Source organism: Tigriopus californicus, chromosome 3 (assembly GCF_007210705.1).
Source record: "Tigriopus californicus strain San Diego chromosome 3, Tcal_SD_v2.1, whole genome shotgun sequence".
Taxonomy (NCBI): Eukaryota; Metazoa; Arthropoda; class Copepoda; order Harpacticoida; family Harpacticidae; genus Tigriopus; species Tigriopus californicus.
In genome coordinates, this window is record NC_081442.1 from 1,070,259 (window position 1) to 1,081,836 (window position 11,578).

Sequence of the window (11,578 nt, forward strand, 5' to 3'; positions counted from 1 at the left end):
TTATATTTGACAACCTCCTAGACCACTGAAGTATGCATATTTTTTACTAAATTTCACTTTTTTTGAGTGTATAAACACTCAAAAAGTGAATATGAAAAGTGTTACCTTGTCTCTCATTTTCAAGGCGATTCAAGTATTCAAAATGAACCTTTTTCTCACTAAACTCATAACATTAGTGCTCTTTTGGAATAAATTGTTAGTCGTTAAGTCGTTCATTGGCGAATGAGTGGTCATGTAATCACAATGTGGTGCCTCATTTGATGACCAAAACACATTCATTTATTTTCTATTGTTTGTAAGAGTGCTTGAGTGCCAAATTGTTTATATCGACTGAACTGTCACCTCAGGATACTCATTTTCCGATAATTGTTTGTCACGTTATTTTTCATTCGACATGAATTACTCAGCAGAAATGCAGTTCTATTTTGTCCAAACTTCCCAATTCAATCCTTTTTTAATCTTCGTGATAGCAAAATGATCGGAATATCATCATCAATCAGTTGGTCCTTTCAACGAAGTCTTGAAGCATCACTATGGGTAATACTGACTTAATTACACAACCATAACCCTATGAGTTATTGGGCTTTAGTTCCGATACTCACATACGCAATTAACAGAGTGACCAAGTTCTTCGGCAGAAGTTACTCTTGGTGATATAACTCGGATTGGCCGTAGTCTGTTGCTATTTTTGGAAGGAGTATACTGGCCTATTGGACCTAATTAGAAGCTCGTGAAGTTATTTTCGACTTGAGGATATTTAAGAAATAGACTTCGACCCGAAAGCTATGTTGTTTTGGACCTGGACAGCCTTATGGTTCCTTGGTGGAACCATAGAGTGCATGGACCTTGAGCTTTTGAGACCTTTAACAAACCCATCGTCATCAGTGTACAAAGAGAGGCTGGCCTTTGTTCTCGGATCCAGTGAACATTTGCCACCAGAAGATGTCTCGGCGATACAAAAGCTCTTTCCTAAATCGGAAGTGACTGGCGACTTTAGATGTCATGAGGATGAATGGAAAGTCCTTTTTGACGTCCGAGATAATCCGAACTTTGATCTGCAGGAAGAATGTGGATATATCTTCATTGTCTTGAGGAACATAAATGCCACGACGGGTATGATCTTCCAAAAGAAGCCTTCATGTGTCTCCAAAGTATTTTCGTTGTCAATGGAGGCCCATCGGATTCTGATCTATGAGCATTATTTAAGTTTCAATGGAGATCATGTTACCAAATTAATTGAGATCTGGGCAGGCGAGACTTTGATGCTAGAAGCCAATTCCTTCGAGGAGCGAAGAAGCTATCTAAAAGGTGCCAAATTTGCCATTGGTATTCTGAGTTTGCCCATGTTCAATGTTATTCCTGAATCCGGACCAAAGAACGCTTATGGCTTCAGCATTGATGTGTTAAAAGTTCTGCAAGAAAATATGAAATTTCAATACGAATTTGTCGAAGAGTCGGACGCCAAATATGGCGAACGTCTTCCTAATGGAACTTGGACCAGTCTTCTTGGAAAACTTCAACGGCAAGAGATCCATTTCTCAGTCGCCGCTCTTGGCGTGGTCCATGAAAGAAACGAGATTGTGGACTTTGTTTCATTGAGCACAAGGTTACAATACATAATCATGACTTGGACTATTCCAGGAGGAAGTCGACCCATTCTCGACATGTTTGATACCGATGTCAAAATCCTGGGCATTGTAACTACTGTCCTTCTTATCGCGTTCTCATTGGTGCTACTCCCCCCCAATCAGGTCGGGTTCGAGGCTTCCGTGGGAGGACTTTTGAATCAATTCGGAGCTTTGGTGTCCCAAGGGGCCTCGGATGATCTCATTCGAATCTCAAGGAAGATCTTGTTACTCTCAGCGTTGGTTTTTGGATGGTTCGCTTTGAATGTCTTTTCGGCTCGGCTGATTTCGAATCTAAGCATTGGCTTGAGCTCTGACCAAATCAAGTCTATCCAAGATATTGAAACCTACGGTTTTGATCTGTTCATCAATGGAATAGGATCAGAGTTGGTCATGTTCAAGAACGCCCCCGATGGGTCGCTGAACAAGAGACTCTGGAATACCAAGATTAGTCAAAACCAAAAGTTCCACTCTAAGGATGTGATGGAAAGCTTCGTGGACAAAAAGGATCTCAAGTCGGCCGCCATTTATCTAGACACCTTGGTGGCAAATTGGGTCTCAGATCATCCGGACCAAGGCTGCCAGATTGAGACAAGACCCATGGAAGCTCAAGTTGAGCTTGCTTTTGGCTTCAGCAAGGGCTTCAAACTTCGGAAGTTGTTTGATTATCAAATCAGGAAAATGGATCAGTCCGGAGTGCTCCACAAGCTTAAGCAGAAATGGTTGTATCCCACAGAGACCAATCGAGAATACATATGCTCAGATAACTCGCCAGAGGTTCTAGAGGTGGACTTTAGGAATGTTTTTGAATTCTTTAAAATTCTTATAGTGGGCACCGTTATGAGCTTGATTAGCTTCTGTCTGGAGATGCTCAGAGCTAGAATGAGAGACTCGAGGATCGACAAACCATCCGATTCCTCCAGCGTGTTTTCTTCTTTGGTCCAAAATAATTGATTTATTCTAATGAGCCGAAACACATTTGTATCGTCAAAAAGACTGTTGATATATGATTGCATGAAATAAAATTCATTCCATCTTATTCTGCATCGTACGTTGTGGCGGGAAAAATACTTGAATCTTTATTCTTGAGTGAAGTTTCATTGGTAGAGATCAATCTTTCGGTTTGATAGATTATTTTGCTATCCTGAAGGGAATCTAGGTCAGCTCGAATCAGCGACAATTTCTTGGACTAATGTGTTAAATCTGGCTTTTTAGAATGACCACTTTTCCAGATTCCAGGACTTTGAACGTTACCGGGCGGTTGGTTTAGAGTTTGAGCAGACCTGCGTCAATCATTTTGTAAGCGTAATTAGTCACAATTACAAAAACCATTGGCCTGATGTGTAAGTAATAACAATTATTTTCCTTTTATACTTTTTCTTTTATAATTGTATTTCAATTACATTTTTCATACAAAATTATCGTACAAACCATTTGCAAATGTTTTATGTTTTTTTTTTATTTTTTTGCAATGTTTACCTATCATTTACACTTGCAGTTTAAGTGAAATTGTTTTGTGATATTGGTAGGATTTACTTTCGTTGTCAGGATGACGCTATTAATGTTCCAACCATTTTCATATTTTCTATAGAAGGACTAGCTCGGTCTGCCAACTCAAACTCGTTGGTAGACCAAATATCATATAAGGATTGAAAGGTAATAAATAGACGAATTATAACCTATCATTTTGATAGTACTGGGGTTTTCATTCCCTGCAGCGGTTAGATAAGCCCGTGAAAAACCAAACCAAAAAAAATAACCCTACGGTCTCTAGCATTGACGCTACATCTTGGGTTAAGACCAACTTAAACGTGCGATTTATTCTACCACAAGTTTTGGAAAGCTTTTCCTAATTTTTTTAAAACTAATTTTGTAACATCAGCAATGGAAGAGACTCTGACGTTACTACTACTAAGCTTCTGAAGCGGAGCAATGAAGAAGACCCAAAATGGAGCCCTGAGGAACGCCCGACTGAACATCATGTATGTCACTAGGGGATCCCTCGACCTTAACAATTTGCTTCCTATCATGAATGAAGCTTCTTATCCAATTGAGAACCTTACTGTCGATCCCAATGTGATGAAGTCTATTAAACTAAAGGCCATGATCTACTTTATCAAAGGCCTTGGCAAAATCAAGATAGACAACATTGACTGATTCATGGCTCTCTAGTTCCTCAATATATGTTCTACATGTTCAATCAGTTGGATAACCGTGCTACAGTGATATAACTTGTCCAATAGTAAAAAGACGATAAAGCGAACACAAAACAAAATGCTTGGATGACATGGGGACTGATGACATCACGAAAACAGAAAGATAAACTATCAAATAATTTCAGAAAACATCCTAATAAACACCTTTGATAGTTATTATGGGGATATCCCAAAATCTAGAGATCTCAGCCCAATTTTTGAAAGCCAAGGAGTGAATCTTAGATCGAGAAACGATCCAGAATTGGGCTCAGATCTCTAGATTTTGGGATATTCCCATGATATAACAAATCATTTTAAATAGCTAGATTTATTTCAGGAACAATTTTGTCGCGCAGATTAGCAAAAAATTTTTGTAGAAATTTTTGAACTGCATGTACAGTGTTATGCTGCTTTCTGAAACCAAACTGTTCAAGGTAAAGGAGAACCTCGACCTTTAAAACTATACATGTGTTTATGAGCTATTCTCTCGAAACTTGGCAAAAGACTTATAGGCTGATAGTTACCATAGTGTGATTTGTCACCTGATTTAAAAATTTGAATGACTTGTAGTTTGCCATTCTTCGTATCCGGACACAAAAGAAATGTTCACTAACTCGTTAATGGCACTTTTGAAGCTGGAGTTATATGTTTTAAAATTCGGCTTGTTAGACCGTCCATTTGATTGAAGTATCATCATTGAGACGACCTTTCCTTTCATAGAATGTTACCCCTTCGGATATGCTGATAAAGACGTCCCATCCAATTCCTTTATCATGCTTGCTTCCATGAGTGTATCAGCATGCATCATTGCAATATGGTGTTCCTGTGGAGGGGTCATCTATGTGGACAGTGAAGCCCCTCGTCCAAGAGTGAGAAAGAGGCTTCCTTTGTGAGCAAATATGTCCAAGGCCCCATTCTCCGGAGCGGGTGGATAGATGAAAGAGATGTCCTCTGAGATTTCTCAAGCCAATGCCATCCCGCAACGGGGAATTTCGACTTTGAATCCTCTTAGAGGCGCTAATGGCACTCATTTCACAGAATAAGTGCAAGGGAGGTATCCCCATAACAACCTTAATCGTTTAATTGAACAGAACAATAACTGTTTTACTGGCTCTAAAAGTAAGGCCCCAATCAAAATATGAATATTTTGACTTTTTGGGTCCTAACCCGACCATGAGCTCAGCGTTAAGTGAATGAAAGTTTCCATTTAAAGTTATACCTATGTGTGTCAAATAGTTGTTAAATATTGTCACATCTTGTGTTGGATCAGATATGATTTGGTGTTCTTTGTTTGATTTGAGGTTAAAAGAAACTGTTTGGGACTTTGTATTAGGATGTTTTCTGAAATGATTTAATATTTATCTTTTTTATTGTCGTCTCCATGTCATGCCAGCATTTTCTGTTGTGTTCGCTTTATTAAATCGTCTTTTTACTATTGGACAAGCCATATCAAATGTCTTAGATATGGCATTAAACAATTTTGAGACAACATTTTCTAACACCCAGTCATTGCAATAAATATTTTAGTCTTTTTTGATTAGGTTTGTCCCTAATTTTTCTTTCCTTGGACAGGGTCTTATTGGTTACTGATTTCATACTTAAGTAAAAGTTGCAAAGTGATCACTAATGTCAAATTCAAGTATTCCAGATGACATTAACTCGGAAGAGTAAGTGAAAATATTGTCTATTAAAGTGCGGGAGTGTGCAGTAATACTAGTCGCATCATTGATCAGGGGTGATAAACTAAACTGTTTAAAAAAGCCACAGAGGTCTGTAAGAGTCTTAGATGTTCCAGCAAATCAACGTTCAGATCTCCCCAAAGAAAGGCTGATTTTCCTTCCATCTTTGCTAGAATATTATTTAGTTTGTGGAAAGCTCGATTAAAGTCAGCATGTGGGGGATTATGGATGTGCACGGAGAGGAAGACTCTTTTTCCTAATTCAATTCATATAACCTCACAATTTTCGTCCATTAGCTCAAGGTTTTTAGGTTGGCTATGTATGTGGTTTGACTTGATTAAAGATCCCACTCCACCTTCCAATTTTACCGGATGCTGAGGTGCATTTAGGTATTTGAACCCGTCGGAATTTCATCACTTGAGAGGGCTCATCATTATGGTGAATTGTATATTCATAATACATCCAGATTAGTTAATAGTAATAATCATACTGTGAGCGTGACTGTTAAAACTCACAATGCCGACTAGTTAGATGAAGTCAAATTCGTTTGTACCTAGAACCATCACTGCAGAATCTTTAGGGCAATCTAGGAGAGTGTAATCTCCGTGTCAATTCTAAACGGCCCTGCTGCGTCAAATAACCAAACGGAAGAAAAAAAAGAATGACGAATTAATCACTGACCCAATCATCATGTAACGCTGTAATTTTTCGTGGGGCAATACAATTATCAGGCAAAATAATTTCGCCTGCACATAAAGCTGAAAGCAAACAATGATTATGTCCCCTTCATTCTATCTGATTAAACAAAAAGTGTTTAAAAAAAATCTTCAAAATAGTTTTCATCGTGCATTGGTTTGAAAGTTCACGTGCATGATTAAGTAATTAAGATATTTCTTTTTCTTCCTAACAGGGGATGTCAAGTAAAGGAAATTCAAGGAAAAATGTGGTCCGGCACCCTGATTTTGGGGAGAGAGAACAAAGACAAACATTACAGTCAAGTCGCACCATTCGCCCATTGAATTTTCAATAAACGAGTGCTGCGAGTTGTGTTACACAACCCTACTAAATGAGCATTTTTGGTGTTAATCAGTGAACTCACTATCAAATTGGCTCAATACCACAATGCTAATTGCCTAGACAAGCATATAAAATGGAAAAAATGTCGAAATTCAATGCCTGCACAATGCGGTTTGGCTGGGCATGTTTTCTTTGATTTTACTCCATGGAATAACGTCAGTTGTCCATGAACGCGTATACTTGACTAGCCCTATAGATGCACCTTTACAACGTTTTTGACAACCTACATGGGCTACAAAGTCGGAATTTGATTTAATTTGAAGTCCCTGTTTCCAGCGTGTCTTATTGTTCGTGCATACGGGTAAATGCAATAAAACTGAATGACTCATGTCGTGTATTATACCTTCACAACCATTTTACCCAAATTGTCTCCAGAAAACAGACCCATGAATGCATTAGGGGTATTTTCAAATCCATCAACGACAGTTTCCTGAGGTTTGAGTTTGCCCTCTTGAATCCATTTGGCCATCTGAAGAACACCCTCATCCCAGCGATCCTTGAACTGAGCGGCTTGAAACCCCTCCATTTTCAATCTCTGAATGATCAAATGAAAGCAAAATCATGTTGATCACATTACCATATGATAATGCAAGTATAATGGTTACTGACGGACCTTTCGGATGAGAAAATATTGAATGGCCGTTGTTTTAAGAGGCTCCTTGACATTGTAGGAAGCAATGGCTCCACAACAAGCCACTCTTCCACATACATTCATTGCTGCAATAACTGATGATGCGTCCTCGCCTCCCACATTATCGAAGAAACAATCGACGCCTTGAGGAACACCTTTGCTCAAAGATGTCTCCATTGTCGTCTTAAAAGGAAGCTTATCATTTAAATCAATCTTTTTAAATACCTTTTTCTTTTCCCCTACCTTTTTATAATTAAATGCCTCATCAAACGCCAAGTTATCTTTCAACCACGCCACCTTATCGTCACTTCCGGCAAATCCAATGACCTTACAACCCTTAACCTTGGAGATCTGCCCAACTAAGCTCCCAACTGCTCCAGCTGCACCCGTGACCAGAACAGTTTCGCCTTTTTGGGGTCGGCAGATCTCGGTCACCCCAAAATAGGCTGTATTTCCCGGCATACCACAAGCACCCAAGAGCAGAGACAACGGCAAGTTGCCAATGTCTGGCGCCTTCCTCACCATGTCCAACCCGGTCCCGTGATTGCCAGCGGTGGTAGGATTGATTATACCCGCTTCTCTCCATCCGTCATAGACCACCACTCTGGTTCCAACGGGAAAATCGAGGTTTCGTGAGTCCTTGACCTGTCCCACTACACTTCCCGGCATCGTGAAAGGTGGAGGGATGGGCATTCGAAGCGTGTAATTCCGTTGGTAGGGATCAACAGAGATAAATTCAGATTGATAGAATATCTCGCCATCTTGAAGGGGCTCCAGTTCTTCTTGAACCAATTCGAAATCCTCAAGCTTGGGTGCCCCTTGAAAATGGACCCTTAACGCCCATCGACGGGCCAACACCATGGTCTAACGAAGTCGTCTTATCGAATACTGAGACTTATTTAATCCTGCTTGTTTGACTTGAATGAATTGAGAGGGCTCTTATCATCGTTGTGAGCTTTATGGACACAATGAACTGTATGAACCGTTCAACGGACGGACAGTCTGTTTCAACCTCTATGTCATAAGGCAAAAAACATTATTGATGGGAGGAGGGGTCTTAGGGCAGGTCGAGCTCTGAGTGGAAAGATGCAATTCGTGCATCAATGCCAATCCACAAATGAATCCTAGCCACCGACCACCAAAACCATGTCCTGTTGCTCAAACACGGCACATCAAACTTGAGTGTTTTTTGAAGGGTTCGTTTTCCGCTTGAAATAAGCCACTAGAAGAGGTGGCCTGTTCATGAGCTATAAAAGAAAACTGTCGATATCGTCTTCCATTCATAAGACCGTTATGGTGTAGGACGTACTTTTTGCCTTGTCACTTCAAAGTAGATCTGGCATCGCGATAAAGCAAATTGTCATGCACGACCGACCAAGTGCAAGTTTAGTCTACTATGGTGAAGAAGAGATGTGCAAGTTGAAGATGGTGATCAATTGTTGCTCCCGAGTCTTATCGGCTTCCTACCACCGGGAAGTTAATTGTCGTCAGAGCAATCTCCTGTGAATTATTTCACAGACTCATTGGATCGACGACCTTGACTCTCCGTTTTTAGTGCCAGGGAGGAGAGGTTTCATAAGGAGGAAAAAAAACTCGTTTCCTTTGTTGCCAAGAGCTCTTACAACAGTTTCCTCACCCCTCGCCACACTCCACACCTTCTCAGACATACCCCTGCCAATAATGGTAAAAAGAGCCAACCATACTCCTGTCGTACAGAACTAACTTTCCGAGTGACCTCTCAAGTTTCCGACACCCATTATGCCATGGGAGTGTTGCTAGGAGACCGTGGTGTTCTAACGAGCTTTTTACTTGGGAATGAATCAAAATTTGAGGACCGGAGTTCTCGGTAGCCCCAATGTTATCTGTCAAGGAAGTCAATGGTTTGATAATTCAGATGAATGGGCAAGGTCAAATAGGCCATAACGAGATTGCAAATATTGGAGGTACAATCAACCAACTCATCATCCCCACATTGGCACCATGACGGGGCATTGTTTCTTCAGATGTCTTCTCAGTTCTCACTCACCCTTCCGCCTTTTCTTGGGCACCAGTATGTGCTGATTGGGAAAAAGAGACAAAGAGCCAGGATTCAAACCGATGATTGGCTTTTTGGGATTTCGACAATGTCTGGAATGGATCGTTGGGTAGCAATATTACTTTGAATCACTTTTCATTCCTACTTGAAGATTAGAGAAAATGACTAAAGTGAATGGCACCTCCGCTCAACCTCAATAAGAAACGAACATGCGATAAAATGTAAAACAAACAACGATATTCATCAATCCTATTACTTTAAAATCTCTTTCTTTTGGTCCTTAACGAGCTTTCACTCTAAGCATTGGCTTATTTTGGCAATGGAAAAGTTATTTAGATCTGATTTATGTCAATCCCAACCAATCTTTAATTGTTAAAATTGCTCCTTTGCAATATTTGTAGAGTATTCGTATTTGAAGTTTTGATATAATAGCGGCTCTTCAATCAGACTTGCACCTGCTCTTGAACCAAATTCCAAATCAAAAATCTGATCTATCAACCCATAAGAGTTGGTGGATTTTGGTAGCTCTTTTATGTAGGGCTGATCTGAAATTAGTGGCAAAACTAGTCTGACTTTTGTGTCAAATTTGGCGTTTTGAAGGAGCTGCTTTCAATAAACCAGTCCTTTGAGCGGTAGATGATAATAGCCTAGGAAATTGATGATGTCAATTTGAAAACCTGATGCGATGATGGTTTTTTTAGCCTCTTATTTCCATGTTTGTACCAATAAAGATTCAACGACCACCTTGGGCGGTCGTACCTCTTGTAGGTGTTTAAGCACTCATTATTGATCTCATTCTAATAGTGGTCCTTGGCTGTAACACAATCTGTATTAATGGGTCAAGAAATCGTTATTCCCATTCGAGCCTGATTGTCAAAATTTGAATTGAAATCCTCGTGAGGCAAACAAATGCATGACCCAATTTAGTTTTTCTCTTTTGTAGCATTTTCTCACTAGACAAGACAGTTGCTTTCAATAACTTGGATTGACCTTTCCTGCAATAGGGACTGAGAGTGTTTGTTCTCCTATTGAATTATAGGGTCAATTGCCTGTGGTCATTTTGGTTCAGTTCACTTTTTTAAGGTCCAATGAGAGCTCTCTCGGCTGAGGTGATCTGATGATGGATGTCCCAAAGTAGAATATATATGCTCCATATATCACAAAGACATCATGAGTTAATGCCCTACACTCAAAAACGACTTCAAGTTTGGCCATATGGGTGGCCAAACCAACACCTCCTTACGAGTTGGTGATTCATTATCTGATAATTGATAACAAGTTGGAAGGTGGATCCCTAAATGTGTCAAACTGTTTTGGATTTTTGTCAACTCTCCGTTTCATTTGTTGAATCAGATCAGTCGGCAAGTAGCTTTATACTGGGGGTATTTTTAATATTCAAAATTCATTTCAGCAATTATTTACAGAAAAATGGCATTCCAGATCAACCCTACATTTGAGGACTAGCTCGGTCTGCCAACTCAAATTCGTTGGTAAACCAAATTTCATATAAAGATTGAAAGGTAATAAATAGAAGAATTATAACCTTTCATTTTAATAGAAATGAGGATTACTCCTATCCTACATTCCCTGTAGCTTTTAGAAAAGCCCGTGAAAAAAATCAAACCAAACCCGCCAAAAATACGAATGAACAAGTTTTTACGTTTTGGTTGATCACGTTGTACATTTTGACAATTCGTGAAGTAATTCAACGTTTTAGAAATGTATGTATGAGCTTGTTAACATTTAACTTGTTCGAGATTAAACACGTCACTTTTTTATATCAAACAACCAAAACAAAAGGTTCATAATTTTTGGCATTATGTGCTCTTTTTTCAACCGGGGGAAATAAGTCAAGAAAGTTCACGAGACATTGTGTTTTAGTATGCTTTAGTATAAATGAGCCACTTTTTTCTATGACCTAGAATATTTAGTCTCGACAAAAGTGATGACGACAAGTGAAGTACTGGTATGGGCTGTAAAAAAGCCAACGATCCTCGAACTCTGATGCTAACTCAACAGGACACACGAGAACGCGTATCTTTACGTTCATAGAAACCCTGAGAAAGACAAACAGGACCATCCCCAATAAGGAAAAAGAGGGTTTAACTGAATTGATCTGGAGACAGCTTGAGTCCAGACAACTTGAAATCTTTTCCTGGAAACGAGTTTATGGGTTCCCTACAATGATTTTAATCGTTTACGTATCTTCAATATGTGAATTAAGGCAACATGAGCATCCAAACCAGAAGACAGTTGTTTCATCAGTTCAAAGTAGAAATGGCCGATTCAGTTTTTTTTCTCCAAGTCATCAATCTTTTTCGAAGAGTGGGAAAAAA

The 11,578-nt window shown here is 39.5% G+C and overlaps 2 protein-coding genes across 2 annotated transcripts; one reads left to right on the top strand and one right to left on the bottom strand.

The window, feature by feature from the left end:
* Positions 1 to 700: 700 nt before the first annotated feature.
* Positions 701 to 3,007, top strand: LOC131877983 (glutamate receptor ionotropic, delta-2-like). Its single transcript, XM_059223855.1, has one exon. It carries the CDS (start codon positions 786 to 788, stop codon positions 2,577 to 2,579), a length of 1,794 nt encoding a protein of 597 aa, XP_059079838.1. The 5' UTR covers positions 701 to 785; the 3' UTR covers positions 2,580 to 3,007.
* Positions 3,008 to 6,893: 3,886 nt separating this feature from the next.
* Positions 6,894 to 8,536, bottom strand: LOC131877990 (prostaglandin reductase 1-like). The gene is made up of 3 exons (XM_059223866.1): positions 7,451 to 8,536; positions 7,190 to 7,390; positions 6,894 to 7,111 (listed from the first exon to the last, which is right to left on the bottom strand). The coding sequence occupies exons 1-3, from the start codon at positions 8,066 to 8,068 to the stop codon at positions 6,914 to 6,916; spliced, it is 1,017 nt and encodes a 338-aa protein (XP_059079849.1). The 5' UTR covers positions 8,069 to 8,536; the 3' UTR covers positions 6,894 to 6,913.
* Positions 8,537 to 11,578: the final 3,042 nt, after the last annotated feature.